The sequence below is a fragment of the Nycticebus coucang genome, chromosome 2 (genome assembly GCF_027406575.1).
Source record: "Nycticebus coucang isolate mNycCou1 chromosome 2, mNycCou1.pri, whole genome shotgun sequence".
Taxonomy (NCBI): domain Eukaryota; kingdom Metazoa; phylum Chordata; class Mammalia; order Primates; family Lorisidae; genus Nycticebus; species Nycticebus coucang.
The window spans coordinates 166,670,697-166,693,012 of record NC_069781.1 but is presented as its reverse complement, the minus strand read 5'-3'; the positions used below and the strand labels follow the sequence as shown (position 1 = coordinate 166,693,012).

Here is a 22,316-nt window from a genome sequence, read left to right as displayed (position 1 = left end):
GGACTTCTGCTCCAGCAGGCACTAGGCAGACAGAGCTGGTTGTAAGCAGGTTCTTGAGTAACACTTAAGGGTCTGTGGAAAGAAGTGCCACACCAAATGGCACAGGCGTGGTCTGGGTGCCAGCCTCCATCCAGCCTTCTCCTCAACGGCACCCTTTGTGGTCACTAATAGATAACTCCCACATGCAGGCAATAGAGGGTAGGGCAGTCAGATCTCCAAACTCAGCTACCCTCCTGGGATAGGGCTCAGGATCTCAAAGCAACTGCCGGGTCACTGCAGCCAGGGCCTGGACAGGGGTCCTGCGGTTTTAAACATCAGGTTGGCTCCTGCACCGCCCCTGGTTTATACACCACTATCCTGGCTTGGGATTTGCTTTCCAATCATGTCCGAGTCAGCTTCATCTGGGCTTTGTGAGTTCTCCATCACAGCATGAGGCCAGCTGTGGAAGGAAGGCGAGCCCCCAGAGCTGCGCGTAGCCAGCTCCTATTCTCAGAAACCACATGATGCAGTAATAGCTCCCGGGAAAGTTTCTTTTTGAAAATTTTATGGCCCCTTTGCCTGGACTTGGCTTCTGCAGAGGCCTGTGACTCGGGTTTGCACAAGCAGCCCACAGTGAACAGCTCTGATCAAATCCTGCCGGGAGACAGAGGGAGGCCCCAATGTCCCTTGCACCATTCTTGTCTCTCATGTGGAGAAGCATGGTGCCCTCTCTGTGACGCAAACCAGCCTTAGGAGGTGAAAACAAGGTAAACCCACTGTACCTTGAGGGCCTTTACAGCCAGTGGATGAACAGCAGCAGGGATAGCGAGAATGGTCATCGCAGAGATGAGCCAGGCCCTGACCTTCGCACCTCTGGCTTCCCTGAGACATCATTTTTGCTTGTGCTTGATGTGTGAGGAAACTAAAGCTCAGAGAGTTGTTTGGGCAACTTGCCCAATATCCAGCGGGAAGACCTGAGCGCAAACATCTGACATTGGAGTTTGTGCTCCTAAAGTCTATCCGATAAGGAGGCACGTGGTAGAGGCACCAGGTCCTGCAGGGCCACCCAGGACTCAGGAGGTAAACCCAGGGGAGCCACAGGAATTTATACAGGAGAGGAACTGACAGAATTGACCTTTAGAAAAATCACAGAGCTAGTTTATATTAGACAAGATCCTTTTGGTGGCAAGTGACAGAAACCCAACTCAAAATGACTAGAGCAAAGAAAAGGGGAATTTGCTGAATCATTAATTAGAAAGTCGATGGGTTGTGTTGGCTTTAGGCACAGGGAGATTAGAACTCAAAGATGTCACTAGGACTTGATCTCTTGCCTTCCAGCTCCAAGGTCTATTTTCCTCTGAATTGGATTTACTATCAAGGAAGGCTCCAGAAGCTTCAGGTTCTTAGTGTTTTTATCTCAGAAAAAATGCAGGCCCCATGGAATACAGCAGGGTAGGCCTCGGGCATGTGTGGTGCCTGTGACTCGTAGCTCTAGCCAGGATGTGCAAACAGACTGGTATTCACTGAGGGTCATAGGGTGTGCAAGGCTGGGTGTTGAAGCAGGGGGGTCTTCAGGGAGAAAGAGGCAGGTGCTTTGGGCCTAGTATAAACGGGCATGTAGCTGGCACCCATCTCTATGGGAATCACACATGTTTATGCTGTGCTCCAGACCTCTATTCTGTCTGGGATGTGACTTCCAGGGATTCGCCTGGATTTATCTAACCCACATCACTCAGAAAGGCGTCCTCTTCAGCCTTCTTTCTATCCTCCCAGTGACAAGTTGACTCTAAGTTTCAGCAGCTCAGGGCTCATGTTGCCATGCCAACGCCTCCGCAGGCATCCATCCAAGCAGAAGTGGGCTGGCCCAGGCTCTCCACGTAGAGAGTGGATACAGCCGCATTCAGGTAATTGGATTGGAGCAATCCATGTGGCCTTCCCTGGGGAAACCTGAGGCTGGACCCAACTCCTGTTCAGACAGGGGCTTGTGGGCACAGCAAGGATCAAAGGAGGTCTCTGTTCCTGGACTTGCAGCAGTCGCAGTAGACATGAGGGCCTAGCAAAGGACAGTGCAGGAGGGATGGCCCCTCCTAGCCCCACACTGGAGCAAACCTCAACTCAGATCATTATGGAAGCTCCCGGGCCCAGGAATCCCTAGAAGTTGGTGCAGGTGTTTGTAGGGGACTTGTTGCGGCCAACAGAACTAACTGGTCTGGCTTTGTCACTTTCCCCCCACAGAAGAAATTCAAATTCAAAGCCACAGTCCACCTAGGGCTCTCTGAGCCTATGTGCAGGCAGGGCCTGTGCACCTGCATGCCTGCCAGGTCCATTCCCAGGGGGCTTGGTGGGGAGGTCTATCTTGGTGCTAGTGGTGGTATGTATTTGGCATCTAGTAACGCAGTGCTGTCCATACCAGACTGGCCCTCCCCTGCAGATGAGCCAGCCCCTGAGCCCTCAGCTCAGGCCTCTGGGCAGCCACAGTGTCCTCCCCTTCCCAGCAAGCAGGCATCTGAGTGCTGGCGGTTAACTGTAGGTGGCAGTAGGCGGCAGAGTAGTGTATACAGGACAGCTTCCCATGGTGACACTGCCCATGCCCACCAGGGGTGGCCTGAGCTCTGGCCTCCTGGGTCCTGCCCAGGATTTGTCCACCTCTCCTTCTCCCATCTGGACTTAGAGGTGTGTGGGTGCCAGACCCAGGCCCCGAGGAAGCACACACTTCCCTGGGCCACCCCTTTGAGGACTTGAGGATTCCCTGAGAAGTTGCCAGCCTCTAATGTTTAGCTTTCCTTTTTTATGGGAAAAGTGCAGATCAGACTAATTAATGTGTTGTTAACTGTTTACCCTCCTTCCATTTCCCTGAGACAAAATAATTAACCACAAAGCTTTAGAAATCGGCTCCACAAGTAGCAACCCCATTTGTGTCTCCTGTGTCAGCAGCTTCCGTGCAAAGTTACTGGCACGGGGCGGCGCCTGTGGCTCAGTGAGTAGGGCGCCGGCCCCATATACTGAGGGTGGCAGGTTCAAGCCCAGCCCCAGCCAAACTGCAACCAAAAAATAACCGGGCGCCCTTTGTGGCAGGCGCCTGTAGTCCCAGCTGCTCTGGAGGCTGAGGCAAGAGAATCACGTAAGCCCAAGAGCTAGAGGTTGCTGTGAGTCCTGTGACATCGTGGCACTCTACTGAGGGCAGTAAAGTGAGACTCTGTCTCTACTAAAAAAAAAAAAACACAAAGTTACTGGCACATACATGGGAGGACAGGTGGGCCTCACCTGGGAAGGCACCCCCTGTTCAGGGGCTCTGGACAGGGGGCTGGGGACAGCAGGAAAGGCTAGGATACTTGGGTCTGCCACACTCTTTATCAGGGGTGTCCAACCTGTGGCCTGCTGGCTGCATGCTGATTTTGTGAGGACTTTTTTTGCTTATCTCTGGTGTTGGATATCATGGAAAGTATGCATGGACTTTTTTTTTTTTGCTAATCAACTTTTGCTAATGTTTGTGTATTTGATGTGTGACCCAAGACAACTCTTCTCCCAATGTGTGGAAGAGAAAAAAAAAAAAAGGTTGGACACTCCTGTCTAGAGGATCACTGTGGGGCCACCTCAGATCCCATTGATGCCTGGGTGGGGACAAGTGACATTCTGTCCAGCCCAGGAGAGGCAGCAACATCAGGCCTGGCCACTCACTATAGACAGGACAAAGGGAGCTTGCCCAGAGGGTTTCTAGACTCACAAGAGTCAAGAGATACACAGGGTAGACTCCTAAGAAGGGAGTCTCTCTCTCTTTGCACCCCAACAGCCCTGATCAGCCAGCGTCAAGGAACCCTTTGATGAAGTAAGGCTGCACCTGCCTCCATTACAGGACCGAGCCTCTCTTCCTCCAAATCCTTTCTTTAGAGATGTCACAGCCAGACCTGTGCAGCCCATGGTGCTGCTTCAGACTGGCCTGACTCCTGACACGGTGGCAGTTTCTGGGGCTACACAGCCCCACCTGCACCAATTGCCCAGCCTTTGTCACCTCTGAAGCAGCAAGGTCCTTTCATTCCTCCACTGGTCACTTCTTCATTTGCTCTTTCCCTTCCCAATACAGGGGCTATACCCTAGGCTCAGCCACACACTGACATGTGTTCTGATGGCACTCTGGGCCTGTTGGGAGGCCCAGACACTACACAGCCCCAGCTTCTGGCAGGATGACAGTACAGTGTAGAAAGGGCTTCGGGAGTCATGGGCTGCCTTGGATGGGGACAAGGAAGACCTCCCTGAGAGGAGGCACCTCAGCTGAGCCCTGAGTGCTGAGGAGATGCTGTCAGGAGACTAGGGACAAGGAGCATCAGGCAGAGAGGCCGGCGAGTGCTGAGGCCTGGTGGTCAGGCAGCTGGACCCACTGGGAGGCTGAGGCCCCTTCCTGCTGATGGGGAGCATGGCAGAGGATGAGGGAAGGTGAGGGGACAGAGCACAGGGCGCCTGGACAGAGCTTGGGAGACTCAACTTTGTCCCCTGGGACAATGAGACCATCAGAGGGAGAATCAGACATGTTTCAGGAGCTCGGCCAGTGGGTCCTGGGCTGTGGCTGAGAATGAGGACAGCAGGACGGTGTTGGGTAGGGGGAGCTCGGGTGAAGACAGTGCTGGCTGGCCCAGGCTGGTAACCTCAGACCACAGAGATGAGGGAAACTCGGGAGAGGGCTTGTGAAATTGGGGCAATGTCCAGTTGGCCCCACATGTCTGGCCTAGACCCCTGCCTTAGGACCTTTGTGCCAATTGCAGGGACTGCTGGGGTCTGGGAAGCCTTGGGAGATCCCATCCCACCCCACTACCCACCACAGGACAGAGCCTGCAGGTTGTCCCTCTAGCCCCAACTGGCCCAGCAGGGACACAGGCCCACATGGGTTACCCCATATCCTGTCACTCTGTCCAGCTCCATACTGTGAGGCCTGTGAGTCTTCAGAGGGCAACTGACAGCAGCCTGGGTGGGAGAACGAGCCGGATGTCACTCTTACTGCGGGTTTGATTCTTCTCCCAGCAGTCACTGGAATTTTGACTGGAATTTTCTTTCCAGCAGTCACTGGAAAGAAAACGAGCATGTCCTGGAGTCCCTAGTCAGGAGGCAGGCGGGAAGGCCTGGGCCCACCAGCCCTGCTGAGCACGTGCTGAGTGTGCAGGCTGCAGAGGGAGATGGCTCAGGTCCCAGGTTTCACTGAGGCCCAGCAAGGAGCTCAGTCCTATGGCTCTGGGTGGCTGCTCTGAATGGTGACCTTCCTATGTTCGTATCAAAATGGTTTTGAGAAAACAAGATCCTCGTGAAACACATTTGTTAGAATCAGATGCAGCCCCCAGCTTAGGTTCATTTTTACACATTGAGCTGGAGTGTTGGTAGCTTCAGGGGTACACCTGGGCCCCTGCCATGCCTCACAGGAACCCCTGCCTCCCACCACAGACTGGGGGCCGATGGGAGAATGGCTGACTCTTCTCTGCACAGAGGCACTGGCCCCACATCCCCTCCTGCCCCCATCTCCTGCAGTGCCCACCTAGGGCACCTCGTGTTGCCCCTTCTTTCCAGAAGCTGCCGGCCTGCTGGGCATCTTGAAGCATCCGTGATATAGACCTGTAGAAACTAGATGGGCCACTTGCAAGGGACAGGGCCTCTGGTGGAGGCACCTGAGCCACGTGGACAAGGGGGAGGCCCAAGTTCCTCTCTGAGAAGGTAATTTTTTTCTTTTCTTTTTTTTTTTGAGACAGAGTCTATGTCGCCCTTGATAGAGTGCCGTGGCGTCACAGCTTACAAATTCTTTGGGCTTAAGCGATTCTCTTACCTCAGCCTCCCAAGTAGCTGGGACTACAGATGCCCACCACAATGCCCAAATATTTTTGTTGTTGTTGTTGTAGTTGTCATCGTTGTTTTAGCAGGCCCAGGCCGGGTTCAAACCCACCAGCCTCCATGTATACGGCTGGTGCCCTACTTACTGAGCTACGGTGCCATCCTGAGGAGGTAATTTCTAAGCTGAGTCTTAAAAGAGAAAGGGTGAACAAGGCCAGCAAAGGGCTGGGCAACAGGAGGTGAGGACAGAACAGCACATGAGAGGCCTCAGCAGGTATGAGGCAGCCTGGACTCAGCAGACAAGACAAAGGACGTTCCTCCCTCCATCATGGAGGCTGGCACCTGACAAAGTCTGTGAGGTATACCATGGACCCAGGCCAGCACAGGGCAGCAGGATTAGTGGGGACTAGGGAGGAGGAAGAAAGGGTGAGGGGACCAGGACAGATGGCATGTGGGCTCAGACCCTCCAGGTGCCAGGGCAGGAGCTGGGTGCATGAAGGAAATGTGCCCACTGCCTGGGCTACACTTACACAAGCTTCACTCCCCTCCCCCCCACCTTTGGGGACCCTCTGACTCTGGTCTTTATTGGTTCTACATTCAGCACAGTAAAGGCACCTGGTGGCCCTGCCTGCGCACAGCTCTGTGTCTGCTCTGAGACCCACTGTGGCTCCCACATAGCCTGGGATGGGGACCCAGGGTAGACTTACTCAGGGAACTGTGGGCTTGGCTAAGCTCCATCTTAGAGGTCATGCGGAAGAGTGATTAAAGCCCCAGGGAACTTTTCTAAAATTCACAGGGACTGTCCAGGTAACTCTGCCTGGATCCTCTTTAGGTAGAGGTTTCTGCCGGGGCTGGCAGGTTGGAGTGCAGGGCTTGGTGCTGGCAGGAGCCACAGTGGCTGCAGGGGGTATGGGCTCCTGGGGCCCCTGACAGCCAATGCCCTCTGCTCCAGTACTCTGACCCATTTCTCTGCTGTTTGTTCATGCTCGGTCCTGACCTTGTTGGCACTCAGTGACATTTGGGTCCTCTGAATCAGCATTCATCTGCCTGCCCAGGTCACAGCTCTGGCTCCTGACGGGCAGCCTCTAGGGTTCTCAGCCTGTCCATCATGTGTCCACAATGTGCCCCTCTGAAAATCAGTGCCATTTTTTAAGCAATTCAGTTATAAGCTCAAGATAGTTAGGGACAGTCATGCCACCAACCTGTTTACTCCAAGAGAACAAAACACACTTAGGAAACAGAGTGCTGGGTTGTCTCCTAGCCACCAAACACCTGTACGGAGCCCTCTGGCTCCGGCCTGCTCTTCAGAACAGCTGTACTCACGTCAGAGGAAGCAGGAAAGGGGTGAGCTGGGACAATGGCCCTAGCATCTGGCCTGCTTCTCTGAAGATCACCATGAACCCCTTGCTTTTTGTCTCTGCAGGTTCTCCAGCAGACCTTAGCGCCCAGCATGGCCCACTGAGGTGAACCATGACCAGCTGGCCCACACACACCACTGACCATCCAGAGTCATCGCATCTCACCAGGAGGTGACCCCTCTGCCAGCTGCCGCCCAACTTGCCCACCCCTGCCCAGGAACGTGCCCGCAGCTGCCACGGACACCATGTAGTAGGGCTGGCCACGGCGCCCAGTGAGCTGCGATGGTTTTGTACACGACCCCCTTTCCTAACAGCTGTCTGTCGGCCCTGCACTGCGTGTCCTGGGCCCTCATCTTCCCATGTTACTGGCTGGTAGACAGGCTGCTGGCCTCTTTCACACCCACCACCTACGAGAAGCGGCAGCAGGCGGATGACCCGTGCTGCCTACATCTGCTCTGTACTATCCTCTTCACACCCATCTACCTGGCCCTCCTGGTGGCCGCGCTGCCCTTCGCCTTTGTTGGATTCCTCTTCTGGTCCCCACTGCAGTCTGCCCGGCGGCCCTACATCTACTCACGACTGGAAGACAAAAGCCTGGCCGGTGGGGCAGCCCTGCTTGGTGAATGGAAGGGAACAGGGGCTGGCAGAAGCTTCTGCTTCGCCTCTGCCAATGTCTGCCTCCTGCCTGACTCAGGCGCCAGGCACAACAACCTTTCTAACACCCAAGCACGGGCCAAAGAGATCGGGCAGAGAATCCGCAATGGGGCTGCCCGGCCCCAGATCAAAATCTACATCGACTCACCCACCAACACGTCCATCAGCGCCGCCAGCTTCAGTAGCCTGGCATCTCCACAGGGCAGCGATGGCATGGCCCGGACTGTCCCCGGGAGCATTAAGAGGACAGCCTCGGTGGAATACAAGGGTGATGGCGGGCGGCACCATGGTGATGAGGCCGCTAACGGCCTGGCCTCTGGGGACCCAGCTGACAGCTGCAGCCTTGAGGACACCTGCATTGTGCGCATTGGTGGCGAGGAAGGGGGCCGGCCACCTGAAGGCGATGACCCTACCCCTGGGAACCTGGCCAAGAACGGGGCTGGTGGGGGCCCAAAGGGCCAGACACCCAACCACAATCAGCGGGATGGGGACTCGGGGAGCCTAGGCAGCCCATCAGCCTCCAGGGAGTCCCTGGTGAAGGCACGAGCTGGGCCAGACAGTGGCAGCGGGGAGCCGGGTGCCAACAACAAGCTCCTGTACAAGGCCTCGGTGGTGAAGAAGGCAGCAGCCCGCAAGAGGCGGCACCCAGACGAGGCCTTTGACCATGAGGTCTCGGCCTTCTTCCCTGCCAACCTGGACTTCCTGTGCCTGCAGGAGGTGTTCGACAAGCGTGCGGCCACCAAGTTGAAAGACCAGCTGCACGGCTACTTTGAGTACATCCTGTATGACATCGGGGTCTATGGCTGCCACAGCTGCCGTTGCTGCTACTGCTTCAAGATTGTCAACAGTGGCCTCTTCTTTGCCAGCCGTTACCCCATCATGGACGTGGCCTATCACTGTTACCCCAACGGGAAGGGCTCCGATGGCTGGGCCTCTAAGGGAGCTCTGTTTCTCAAGGTAGGATCCTTGGCCTGGCGCATCATAGGGAAGTGGGCTGCAGCTGGAGGGGTCCTCACCCTCTTTGAGGCTGAAGTAGGAGGCAGATAATGCCTTTTGGGGAGCCAAACAAGAGGGTCCCAGCTCAAGAACAGGAAAATAGAAACACAGGGAAAAGAGCAGTGGCCCCACGGACATACGATCTTGGGTCAATTCCTCAGAGTTCTTGAGCCATCATTTCCTCATCTCTAAAATGGCAACAGGGTGGGAGTGGACCAGAGCAGGGCAGCCTGGGAGGGACTCAGAGCTTCGAGTCTGATAGTGCAGGTGGCCATAGTGATGATGGCAGTGGTAAGGGGAGAAAGAAGAGGAGGAAGGGCCCCTCTTGGTTCACACGAGGTGGCAAGACCAGCAAGGAGCGAGCACTGCAAGTAAACAGGACTCCCCAGTCCCTCGGCCCTTCCCACACCTGTGTCGCTGAGGCCACCAGGTTCACCAGCCTGGATGGCCCTCCCTCCTGGCTGTCATGCAGCTGCCATACCAGGCTCTCTGCCCACCAGCCTGTAGCTTCGCTTTCATAGTCACTAATTAAAGTGAATCATAATTATTTCTGCTAATTTGGATGCAATTGGAGGAGTTTTTAGACCAGGGTAATTTGGTCATTACACATTATCTTCCACTGAGTCTGAGACACTGTCGACTTTTGTTCTCTATCCAAAAGCCGCTCTTGGTGCTTCTAGCATTTTCTGAAGCATCATTGGCCAGCGGAAGCAGAGCAGGGCTTTCTGCTCCCAGAGGCAGCAGCTGCTTTGTGGGGGCACGGAAAAGGAGGCTCAGCAGGGAGGGCGGTGGCTCCAAGGCCTGCCCAGGAGGGTCCCCTCACTTCTCAATTCCCTTCTAGGAGCAATGATGCTCAGCCTGTTCAGGAAAATGCTGGTGTGTGTGCCCAGTACCCACTAGGAGTGAGGGCTAGTCACCTCCTCAGAACCTGCTTGTACCAGGGCAGACTCCTAACGGCCCTGGCCCCCTACTCTGGGTTGCTTGATGGCTCTCATGTGGCTCTGCCAGGCCCAGAGTTGGGGCCCCCACTCTTCATTCACAGCAAAAGACGCTGACATTGAATTAACTCTTCTGAAAAATAGCTCCAGCCTTCCTATTTTGGCATATGGTTCGTTGGTGTTCTGTTCCATGGATGTATTTTCGTCTCGGCAGCGGGACTGCCTTTCTGGGAAAGAAGGGGAAGTGTTGTGAAGCCCAGGGTGGGAGGGCCCCCTTGGGAGGTGCCTCACTCCCACCCCATCACTGATTGCTCAGAGGTCAGGAACCTCCCTAGGTCCCCCAGCCCCTCTGTGAAGGCCTATCCACATGTCTCCCTATCTCCTGGCTCCCCAGCCACTCTTCCTACCAACATCAGCAACAGTCTCCATGGGACAGCTCCTCCTCTGCAGCTCTGTCCTGAATGTTCTTTTTCTTTCTTTTTGTTTTTGAGACAGAGTTTCACTTGTCACCTTGGTAGAGTGCCATGGTGTCATAGCTCACAGCAACCTCAAACTTTTGGGCTCAAGTGATTCTCTTGCCTCAGCCTCCCAAGTAGCTGGGACTATAGGTGCCCACCACAATGCCCAGCTATTTTTAGAGACGAGGTCTCACTATGGCTCAGGCTGGTCTCAAACCTGTGAGCTCAGGGCAATCCACCTGCCTCAGCCTCCTAGAGGGCTAGGATTTCAGGTGTGAGCCACCATGTCTCGCCTCTGAATTTTCTTTTTCATCTTCTACCTCCTGGGTCTCAAAACTGGTCTGCAGATGTTTAATTTGATGTGTGCCATTAAACATGTTTTTGTACTGGCCAGTATTTCAAAATCAATGTATTTCACATAAAACCCAGTCTTACCTTCTCCCGGCAGCTTCAGGCCTACCATATCCTACATTGACCCCGAGGTGGGGCTTGGCTGCTCCTTCATGTGCAGGGGCAGGAGTTCAACTCCACAGCCCCCATCTCTGTCTGTGCTGATGCCCTAAGCCTTGTCCCAGCCTAGATCCCTCCTCTCTGAGCCCCTAACCCTGCATCTGCTGCCTCCTGGACATATCCCTACCCACTCTAAACCAAAATCACCATCTGCCCCAGCTGCCCCTCTCCCAGTTCTACCATCCCTAACCCAGAAGGAGGCCTTCTCTGCTCTGTGCCCCAGGCCCAGCCTGTCCATCCCAGTCTTTCCTGTCACTCTCCAGACACCCCAGGGCCCACCATGTGTCCTGCTGCATCATTTGCCTGCATCAACCCTACTGTGGTTTCGCCTATCCTGCCCCTTCCACCAGCCCTCTTCCCACACCAGGTCTGACTCTCATTGCCACCCTCCACTGCCCCCTGGGGAAAGCCTGACCTTCAACTTGGCCCCTCCATGCTCAGCCTGAGCCTTACATCTACATACACCTGTGAGGCTCCACACCGCAGGCTCCTGTTGTCTTGGTCTCCCCTTGGGTTGGGTGAACCACCTCCGTGGACCTCTCCTGACACCGCCTAGTACAAAGCCATCTTCCTCTCGCAGGCTCCTCCACCCTGCGCCCAGATAGTCTTCTTATCTGTCTGTCCTGTCAGAAAGAGCTCCTCAAGAACAGCACTGACCCCAACGCATCTTTCTTGGCCCATGACTTTCTCATGACCCGTGTGCGCATCTATAAAAATGCCATAAATTTAGCACACTTTCATAATCATCGTAAAGAGAATGTGACTATTTCTCCTGCTGCAGAGGAGGGAATAAATGAGGGCAAAGAGGGCCGGGGACGCTGGGGGAACACTGAGAAGACACTGCCACTGATCACTCGCTGTGCATAGAAGCCAGTGATCCCTGACCTCCTGTCACTGTGCAGTACTTAAGGTCCTTTAAGGAACAAGACTCTGTGCAGGAAAGAACTGGAGTCTCTTTGCCTCATACATAGCCTGATTCCAGGCACCGGCCCTGTTGACTGTTTTAGTCTACCAGGACTAAAAGGTACAACCCCTCGGTGTGATTGTTTGTTTTTACAAGAGAAACACAGGGCTCTGCACCTCCTGAGGCCACAAGCCAAGAATCAATAAGTTTCAGCAAATAATAAAGTGAATCATGGCGAGATCACTCAGCTGATTAGGAGGGAGAAGAGGACAGGGGTGACAAGAGGCAGCTCCCATGTGTGTCTCACTGCAGAACAGAGTCTGCTTGTGTTCGCATCCCTGCCCGAAACTCAGCACAGGACAGGAGAGGCTGACACATTAAGACCAACAAATGGGCAGCTGGGGAGAAGCCTGGCCAAGGCACCACAGCTCAGAGAGCAGCGTAGAGCTGCGTGAGGCAGACAGATCCAAGCTGAGCCTGCCTTTGACTGTCAGCCTGTGATCCTGGCCCATGACTTTTTCATGGCCCCAGTGTGTGCATCTATACAAATGCCATAAATTTAGCACACTCTCATAGTTGTCATAAAGACCTGGGAAGCGAACACCATGAAGCACTAATGCTCCCACGTGAACGTTATCATTACTTTACAGCGGAAAGAAGCTTGTTGCCTGAGGAACAAGGGGTTAGAGCGCCATCATGTGTCCTTTTTGAGCATTACCGCTTAAAAATATTTTTCCCCTAGGATGCCACGCTGGTATGCAACATCACAGCGCCATTCTAGGCGTGGTGGATACTGTTAGACTGAACTTTGGGTTTGGTATATTGGCAAGAAGTGAACGGTGTACCTGTGGGTTTAGAAACAGTCCCCACCCAATCCCAGCTGAGCTGCCCATCCTCACACAGCCAGACTTCTTCAGTGCCGGGGAGGGAATGTACGCCTGGGCCTGGGAGGGTAGAAGGAAGGGCCTGGAGAGCCAGGGCTGTTCGCTGAGAAGATCCAGATGGAGAATAACACCAGCCCAACCTCAGCAGCAAAAAGAGAGATGCAGACAATGGGTTGTGCTGCAGCTCCTGCCATCCAGACCCCCATGGGGCTCCCCATCCACTGCAGGGCCCTCAGCCAACTACTAGGACCGGCAGCCTGGCTTTACAGGCCACCTCCCTGGAGAGCGCCTTGGGTCTGGGGGTCTTGTCATCATAGGAAATCCAGTCTGGGATAGACTGGCAAGGTTTGGGGAGGGAAGCCTATGGGGGAAAGGACAAGGCCAAGCAAGGACCTCTGGGGACAGTGTCTGAGTGACCTCTAGCAGCTATGCAATGGCCAGAAGGCCCAGAAGAGCCTCTGCCTGGGGACGTCTCTCTGTGGCCACCTCCACACTGGCAAGGACTAAGTATTGCCCTGAATTGGGGGGGGGGTCTCTCTTGGGGGAGCGGTTTTGAGTTATCTGTGCAGTACAGTTGAGATGTTTATGTTAAGCCAACCTTTGGGGACAGCTTGTCAGGGCCTCCTGTCCAGGATGGGGGTGGGAGTACCCTCTTTAGTGAAGAGGTGAACAGAGGGAGGACAGAGAGCTGGGCTCAGAATGGGAGCTGTGGGTGGATGGCACTGGGCCAGCTCAGGATATAAGGCCCAGAGCCATGGAGATGCTAGCCAGAGCTCTTGCCCAGGTCTAGGGACTATAGGCACCCATGGCCTAGAAAGGAGATGAGGCGACTTACCCTACTGACAGCTTACCATATAGCCAGATGGGTGAGGCAGGGCAAGCAGGGGACACCAGTTTCTGGAGGGTCATCCCACTGAGATTTCACAGAGAAATGACAGAGATTTCGCACCAGGGTGTAGCTAGGTCTAGGCTGTGACCAAGGGGGTAAGGAGGAAAGAGCCACCAGACAAACTGGGCAGGAACTGAGGGTTAAGCATGTAGACACTCTGGTCACTGGGAGATGGTGGGAATGGGAAGGAACTGCTGTGGGTCTGTTTTCTCTCACAATGCTTTGCATGGGTCACCACTGGCACACACCAGGCCAGAAGCTAAGGGTTTTTTTTATGCCTCCACCTCCCACACTTAACTGTCAGATCTTAAAAGCAGGATGCATCCTGTCCTTACCAGCCGAGTCTAGCCAGGAACCTGGCAGAGAAGCAGGGCTAGTGAGTAGGTGGGTGTTGCCAGTGTCCCTGTGCACTTAGGGCAGTGGTGACTGTAGGTGGTGGCACTGACACTTCCCCTCCTCCCAGGTGCAGGTGGGAAGCACACCTCAGGACCAAAGAATTGTCGGGTACATCGCCTGCACACACCTGCATGCCCTGCCAGGTAGGGTCACTGGTTGGAGGTTTTCTGGGAGTGGGCTCAGCAAATGGGGCCTGGCTCTTCAGTTGATCCCCGCACTTCTGCCCTGCAGAGGACAGTGCCATCCGGTGTGAACAGCTAGACCTGCTTCAGGACTGGCTGGCTGATTTCCGAAAATCTACCTCCTCGTCCAGCACAGCCAACCCAGAGGAGCTGGTGGCATTTGACGTCATCTGCGGAGATTTCAACTTTGACAATTGCTCCTCTGGTGAGGTTGCGCTCCTCCCCACCCTGGTCTGGTACTCAGCAGCGTTCCAGGCACAGCTAGAAAGACTTGGGTTAGGCAGCTCGAAGAACTTCCTGCTCTTCCTGAAGGTGTGGGTGGGATATGTAGCAAAACTATGATTTCTCTGTCCCCCAGAAATCCTTCCACAAGAATTGCCCACGCTCTGCCTAGAAAGCTGAGGCCTCCTTGCTGGAGACAGAGAGATACCCTAAAAACACCCAGGATGAGGAAGGCTTGGGGCCTCTGAAACTCAGGCGTCCACTCACTAACAATCCTTATCACATATTTACATAGGTCCTACTTTCCCCCAGCTGGTAGGCACTGTGTTCATCCACATGGTGTAGACGGAGGCTGAAACTCAGAGAGGTTAAATACCCAGCCCAAGGTCACACAGCCAGTAAATGTCTGAACTGGGATTTGAATCCAGGGCACCAGGTCTATGCCATTAGGCTAAAAGACTACAAGTTCATCATGAGTGTAATTTTAAATATTTGATTTAAGTAACTGACCTGAATCAGGTGACCATGCAGATCTTACAGGGACCAAAGAGCCTCCTGTGGCCCTGAGGACCCACATGGGCTGCAGCCCCCAAGAGACTGTGGGCGGAGCAAGACCATCAAGGCCTGGGAGCTCAGGCCCAGACCCCAGTCAAGGCAGGACACCTGAAAGCCTCACTACAGAACACAGACAGTGCCCTCACCTGGTGGCAGCAGCAGCAGCTGTTCCCATCTGTTTATGATGACGGAGGCATCTTTGACAACCGGGCAACTCCAGGGGCGTGGGGAACAGCAGTCACACCTTAGAACACAGCCCGCCCCAGGACACAGAAGCTCCTCCACTGCAGCCCCGTGGGACAGCAAGGCGATAAGCCCCAACACGCTGGCTGCTGCCCTAGCACCATGTCCTGTCACAGTCCCGTGCCTGATGCCAACTGGGACATACTGGGTGCTCCTGGGATCTTCCTACACCAGAGTAGGGACCTGGCATACACAGGAAGAAGCTGTCAGGAGGGGAGGTCCCACCCAATCAGGCCCCACTCAGTTCCCTGTTTCCCTCCCCCGGGTCAGAAAGTCCCTTCTGGCTCAATGAGTTGGCAGGATGAACGGGAACCCTGGGCAGGTGATATCCCTCTCTGAGCCTGGTGGGGTTCACTTCCCTCTGGCCTGGGCACCCAGGTCTGTGAAGCCAGCCCCCAACAAGCTGTTTCATGGGATCTGGAAAGGCCTCCAGGTCACTGTCCCTGGAGCCCCAGAGGAAAAGGTAAGACCTGAGTGTGTGCGGTAGGGGGACATTCTCAAGGACCCAGAATACCAGTGACAGATGAGCCATAGACACCACCTAGAGGCAGTTACTAAGGGACAGGGGCCTGGGGGCCTCTGCAGGAAAAACTGACTGGAACCAGGGGTGGCAGCCCTTCAGGACAGGACAGACCCCTGAACACCACAGCATTTCCTCTTCCCCACACAGACGACAAGCTGGAGCAGCAGCATTCCCTGTTTACACGCTACAAGGACCCCTGCCGTCTGGGGCCTGGGGAGGAGAAGCCATGGGCCATCGGTGAGCTGGGACTGGGGGAGGGCGGGAGGGTATGGAGGTGGGCTTCACATAGGCTTTCTGCAAAGGCCATCAGGACCTGCCCTCAAGGCCCCACTGCTGGGGAAGGCCCAGTCAGCTGCCCTAGGCTGGTAGAGGCCCTTGTCCACCCCATGGAGGCCGCCCTCCTCAACGCTGCCTGGGCCTTGCCTGCAATGACCACTCTCATCTCCTTGTCCCCAGGTACCCTGCTGGACACAAATGGTCTCTACGATGAGGATGTGTGCACCCCTGAGAACCTTCAGAAGTAAGCACCACGCAGCCACAGGCGGGTGGGATCGCCAATCCACACCAGCTCCCAGGTTGGGAACAAGGCAGTAGAGAAACAGGACCAGGCGGGAGCCATGAGGGAGAGCTGTGCCGAGGCCAGGGAGGGCTTGTGTTTGCCAAGAACTTGCCCCTCATCCCACCTGGGAGAGCCTGGATAGCTGGGAGCTGGGCCAGCAGGCAGACCTCACATCCACACGTGGACAGGCCTTGCTGAGAAGCCTCAAGGCAACCAGGGCCTCCAGGGGATGTGTCCCAAGCCAGCAGCCAGTCTGGGCTCACTTTTCAGGAGCCCACCCTGCAGCAGGGCCAAACCAAGGGTCAATCCTGTAGATGAGCCACTGGGTGCCCAGCAGCTTATACCAATTAGGCAAATAAAAATACCAGCAGAGATAACACAAGCCCATCACTTTCAAAATAGAGACAGGTCCATCCTCATCAAACTTCATTATGAGCCCAGAGATTTCCATAAAGGACATATTTGAGGCCAACAGCAGAACCAATTTATAATTCACAGCCAAAGATTGCACAGAGTCATGGCAATGGTTCTTTGCAGCTAATTTGAGCCAATTAATTAGATTATAGACTAAATTTGAAACATCATCCTCTACTGAGAAAATTATTTTTATGAGATGATTAAAAAATGACTATCAGTAACTCTCAGATTATTGGTGCTACAATTAATTATCAAAGTGAAAGGACAGTAATGGATTATATTTCTGGGCTGTAACAATGTTCTGAATGTCATTAGTGTATTTATCTTAAGTCAGATAAAACCCTTGTAGAAACTCACATGTGTAGTAGGCCATGCCTCTCTGGGTGCCCCTTTTTGGTCTGTCCAGGCATTAACCCATCTGGCTGCCTGTGTGATGTTCCCAAAGCTGCCCCTAGACACTGGCTTGAGCCTGCTCTCTGCAATGGGGTCTTCCATAGGAGTCCTAAACTACCTACCCAGTAATACTCAGGCCCTGCAGGACAGGCTGGTTAGAGGGAGATGGCACACTGTGTGTCTCAGGGCAGTAGTGTCAGTAAAGGGGTCAGAAGACCTGGATTCAGGATGTAACAGATGTGCCCTGACAGTGCCTACCCTGCCTTAGTCCTCCACAGTTCACGGCACCCACACAAGAGTCCTCACTCAGAACACAGCCTGCTCCCTTGTGTGTCTTGGACCCATAACCACCATTCTTGTTTCCAAGGAAATGGAGGTTCAGAGCAGGGTCACACAGCGCCACTGAGGAACAGACCCACAGAAAAGCTGGGTCCTCAGATGGGGCCTAGGCACTCTCTTTGCTCCCCTGCCAGCAGGAAACAACAGTCACAGGGGCAGGGGATGTCCAGGGAGTTCCAGGAGAGAGGGGGTCTCTGAGGCTCACAGCAAAGACCAAGTTCCCTCTAACAGGCCCCTATTGGCTCAGAGCAGGAGCCTGTTCTAGAGCAGGTCAGGGCTGCCATGTCTGACCCAGCCACAGCCAGGAGAGGGAAAGTGAGTGCTGGCCGGTCCAAGGTGGACATGTGACAACCTGTGGTAGGCTCCGGAGTGCCCAATTCAGTGAAGAACTCACAGGTTCTGACCCAGCTTCCTTCCAGCTAGGCCCTTTCAACCCACAGGAAAGACAGATCTTAAACCCGGAGGTCTGGTCTGACCCATCCTCCCTCACTTTGGGAAGAGACCATCCACCCTCCCCCTAGGACCTGTCAGGTCCTAGGGCTGGTGTGGGGGGGCTCACCTGGCTGCCTGCCTGTGAACAGGGTCTTGGAGAGCGAAGAAGGCCGCAAGGAATACCTGGCATTTCCCACCAGCAAGAGCCCAGGCCAGAAGGGGCGAAAGGACCTGCTGAAAGGCAACGGCAGGCGCATCGACTACATGCTGCACGCCGAAGAGGGGCTGTGCCCGGACTGGAAGGCGGTGAGTTGGGTCAGGGCCCAGGCAGCAGGGCCATGCCTGGAGGGAGATGGTGGACCCTGGGCTGCAGATGTGCACAACACCGGGACCTTTGAGACCCCACCCCCCAGGACAAGACCTGTTGTCTGCAGTCCTGTAGGGCCCTGGGATCCTTCTGCCTTCAGAAAGACCCATGCTGACCCCAGACCAGAGGCCTTATACCCAGCACCCCCAGGCAGTCTCCCTGCCCCCCAGGCCCCTCCTTTCCAGGATGCCCCTCAGGTCTAATCAGGATGCCTCTCCCCTCCCTGACTCAACCCAGGAGGTGGAAGAATTCAGTTTCATCACCCAGCTATCCGGCCTGACCGACCACCTCCCAGTGGCCATGCGGCTGATGGTGTCAACAGGGGAGGAAGAGGCGTAGAACAGCCACGTCACCGGCATCCGGAGCAGCAGGGCCTCTGCCAGCCCTCTGAGCCGCAGCCCATCCCTAGGGCATGTCCCCTCCATTGAGCACCCAGTGCTGGGGGAGGAGGGCAGGGACTGGGAGAGAGCCAGTCAGTGCCCGGGAACCTGGGAGCAGTGCTTCTCTGGGCCTGCACTGCAGACAGGTGACAGGCCAGCTCGGGAGGCCCCAGCTGCCTAAACAGTGCCATTCTTTCAAAACATGATTTTCTACAAATCAACAGCACAACCTAGTTTGTAACCCATGGGTTAGTGTTAAGGACTGGGTTTATGTACTCTTTGTATCTCTTCTTAAGCTTCGTCCAGGGTTCATTATTTTGTCTGCTGCCAATGTTGTCTCGCATGCCTACACCCTCGCATGCACGCTGCCCGCATGCCACGTGCCACGCTGTAGCCACATAGACCCCTTGCTCGGGCCTCACCCAAGGCCAAACTCCAAACACAATCAGAAACAGCCAAAGAAGCACTTCTTGGGCACGGCCGCCAGCTCTCCCACCTCCAGCCTGGGATGGCTCACCGCAGGGACCTGAAGGCTGTAGCTTTACCAGCCAGCCCAAGGCTCTTCCCAGGGTCACGCATTCAAGGGCGATTACTTTTAAAAAGAAAACAGAATAATTTAAAAACAAAATCAACCCTTCACTTTGAAGGGTCTACAAGTCACTCACAGAACTTTGCTCTTCCTGAAACAGGGTCCCTTCCCCGCCCAGGCACAACAGGGTCCAGCTGGCTCTGGCCGCCCTAGAGCCTCCTCTAGGAGACTCTGATCTGGGCAATGGAGCCATAAACAGGGAATCCGAAAGAGAATCCACTTTTTTTTACAGGAAGAAGAGGACTCACAGCATAAAGGGGGGGGAGGTGGTCCTGATTTTGAAAACAATAGATTTGTAGCTTCTTCTCTTCTATCAAAACCAACACATCCTCTTCTTTCTGCCCTCCGGAGGTCTCTCTGGTTCGGGACCAATCATTTCCTGGGGACTGCCCCCACCCATGTGCCGGCTGAGCTCAGGAACCACCTGCCTGCCCCCAGATGGGGCTGCAGCTCTGGCCCCCCAGGCCTATCCTCAACAGCCACCCCAACCAACACCAAGGCTCTGAAGAGGTGGGTGGCAAGGCCGATGGCCACTGCTCACCCAGGCAGGGAGTGGTTGGCATCCAGGCACAGAGCCACCTTGCTACTGGGCAACAAGGGCCAGCCCCGGGCCTATAGGCTCGGTGTGGCAGAGCTGGCCAACTGCCCACAGTCCCCCATCTGCCTCTGGACCTAGGGAGGCCTGCAGTTCCCAGGTCTCCTTGGCAGTACTGCCTCTGCCCGCCTGCCTTTAACAGACAATAGGGGTTGCTCCCCAGCGAGGGTTTTGTCTGTTTCAAGGTGTGAGGCTCCAACTTAAGGGACTTTTGATAACCCCCACCAGTCTCCCCTCCTTACAATGCCCTGACCTTGCATCCAGCCTGGCTCAGAGCCAGCTCTGCCTGGCGAGGTTGGAGAGAGCACCAGGACCAACCATCAGCCTCCTGGCACTGGTGCACTGATGCTGTGCCTTGTCACCCACCCAGCTGCAAGAGGGACTCAGGAGGCCAAGCAGCCAGCCAGACACCAGGCCCCATGCTGGAGAAGGATGCTGCTGCAGAGCCTGGGTAGCTACATGAGGACATGTATCCATGGTGACGCTGGTTTGTCTGAATTCACCTGGCCTGGGGAGCACCCCTGGTGCCAGGTCCCTGCCTGCTCCCCAGAGTCCAGAGCCAGGAAGAGGCTGCTCATGACAATGATGATGATGACAAGGGAGCCCTGCCCGGGTGCTCTGTCCGTCCCCATCCAAGGCTCTGGCCTCGCAGGCCGTGGCTAAGCCCCGCCCCCAGGGCAGCCAGGACTCCACATGGGCAGGCTGACTCCCTACATGAAGAGTGGCCAGACTCAGGCCACTAGACCAGACGCCACCACAGCTCCTGTTGGCTGGGCAGCCTCCCTCTCAGAAGCAAATGTGGGAGTCTGGCCACGCGCTTCTCTCCCCCCAGCTCACAGGGCGGCCTTAGGCAAGTCATACTGCCCTGTGCCTCAGTCATTTACTGTTACCACAGGTCGCCTCTGCCTGCACAGGTCCTGGCATCCAGAGCAGGGACATCCTGCCTCCCTCACACTTCCTTCAACACCAAGGCCACAACCACCCAACCACATGTTCCACGTGGTATGGCTGTGGCCTCCCAGGGCTTGTATACAAGGCAGGCTTTTCCACTCTGATTTTTAAAAAAAGAAACAAAAGATTGCCAGATCTCAGATTCTATGGCGTTTAAGGTCTGAGAAGGGGTGGACATGGGGATCACCCAGATCTTAACTAAGCCTCTGTGCCTGCCCTGGGCCCAGTCTCAAGAGAAGCCATGAGGCGGGGAGTCAGCTTAGAAAGGCACTGTTTATTTCATTTGTCCAAAATCACATTAAGTTTTAAGTATGGATATTAATCTTGATGCTTTTTAACTATTATATTAACTTGCTGAGATTTAGAAATACTGTTATAAAAAAGAAAAAAAAACTTTTTAAAATTTGTTTTTTTCTGTATTGTATCCTCATGGGACATTAGGGATTTTTATATGGTAAGCACACCTAAGGTTTTGGTAAACACATTATCAAATATATATCTAAACAATTCTTCCCTAGAAGAAAAACAATCTTTACACCTGACAAAATATTTTAAAAACAAGGAAGTTTTTCTTTTTCCCTTTATTGGTGCTGAAAGGAAAGATGGATACTGAGGTGAAAATAAAACTGTGAGGCTAAAGGCTGGTGTTTGCCACTTATTTCAGCAATAAGCTGGGGTTGGGCAGGCTGTGGGGGGACTGCTAAGGGGAACAGCCTTTCTGGATGGGCACAGCCGAAGTCTGCCTTGAAATAATAGGACCCCAGGCCATTTGGGTTCTCTTACTAGGTACCTCCTGTTTCCTCTGAGAATTGGGATATAAACAACAAAAGGGCATTTGAGTGTGCGGGAGAAAATAAAAGTCCATCATGGCCACCACAGGGTTCTTGGGCTGTCCCTTGAAGCAAGGCTGGGCTGGAGTGGCTCTGCACTGTACCCCATCTGCCCAGAGACTTTTTTTTGGAGACAGAGTCTCACTTTGTCACCCTTGGTAAGAGTGCCATTGTATCATAGCTCACAGCAACCTCACCCTCTTGGGCTCAAGCGATTCTCTTGCGTCAGCCTCCCAAGTACCCGAACTCAGGCACCCAACACATGCCTGGCTATTTTTAGAGACGGGGTCTCGATCTGCCTTGGGCTGGTCTTGAACCTTTGAGCTCAGGCAATCCACCTGCCTCGGCCTCCCAGAGTGCTAGGATTATAGGCATGAGCCAATGAGGCCAGCTTGCCCAGACTTCTGATGGCCATGGGGGCCTCTGACACATGCGAAAGGGCTATACTTCCTTACTCCCCTTTCTGGCAACCAGTCTCCTGGGTCTGCGTCTCAGAACTGATTGGAGACAGCTCTTCCCCATCCTCTAGACAGGAGCCTGGTGTCTAGGCCAATGCTGATAGGCCAGTGCTGCACTGAGGCCAGAGCTCGGACAGCCATAACTGTGGCCTGGTGAAGTTACCCGTGGGTGAAAGGGCCAGAACATAGTCCTCTCAGCCCACCCTGTCATGGTCTTCAAGGCCCAGGGACCTAGCCACAACTCGACATTTATACACCCCAGAAGGCCTCCCCAGCTGGAGCCACACATGCAGGGACCTAGAGACTCCCAGAGAATCAGAGAGGCAAGGCAGGCTCCTGTCACCAGCTCTGCCTGCCAAGAGGGCAGCAAGGGTAGCCCTGGTGCTTCATCCCTTCCAGGTAGGGCAGCAGATTTCACTGCCTTGGAGTTTCCTATACTTCAGAACCCCAAGTAGGGTGGTGCAGTCTCCCTGACCCCTCCGTGGCTCCAAATTTAGTCACCAGTTC

The 22,316-nt window shown here is 54.6% G+C and overlaps 2 protein-coding genes across 3 annotated transcripts in view; one reads left to right on the top strand and one right to left on the bottom strand.

Annotated features, from left to right (window-relative positions):
• SMPD3 (sphingomyelin phosphodiesterase 3) overlaps positions 1-18,407 on the top strand; it is a 76,058-nt gene extending 57,651 nt beyond the window's left edge. For both annotated transcript variants that reach the window (XM_053604941.1, XM_053604946.1), the window contains exons 3-9: positions 7,211-8,756; positions 13,842-13,917; positions 14,006-14,161; positions 15,647-15,736; positions 15,956-16,019; positions 17,789-17,945; positions 18,244-18,407. In XM_053604941.1, the coding sequence (XP_053460916.1) occupies positions 7,428-8,756; positions 13,842-13,917; positions 14,006-14,161; positions 15,647-15,736; positions 15,956-16,019; positions 17,789-17,945; positions 18,244-18,345 (1,974 nt within the window). In that variant the 5' untranslated portion in view covers positions 7,211-7,427 and the 3' untranslated portion in view covers positions 18,346-18,407. The remainder of the gene's footprint in view (positions 1-7,210; positions 8,757-13,841; positions 13,918-14,005; positions 14,162-15,646; positions 15,737-15,955; positions 16,020-17,788; positions 17,946-18,243) is intronic.
• Positions 18,408-18,701: 294 nt separating this feature from the next.
• The window catches only part of PRMT7 (protein arginine methyltransferase 7), a 48,530-nt gene continuing 44,915 nt past the window's right edge, over positions 18,702-22,316 (bottom strand). Inside the window, exon 19 of the mRNA XM_053604927.1 lies at positions 18,702-21,943. Within this exon, the coding sequence (XP_053460902.1) occupies positions 21,843-21,943 (101 nt within the window). The 3' untranslated portion in view covers positions 18,702-21,842. The remainder of the gene's footprint in view (positions 21,944-22,316) is intronic.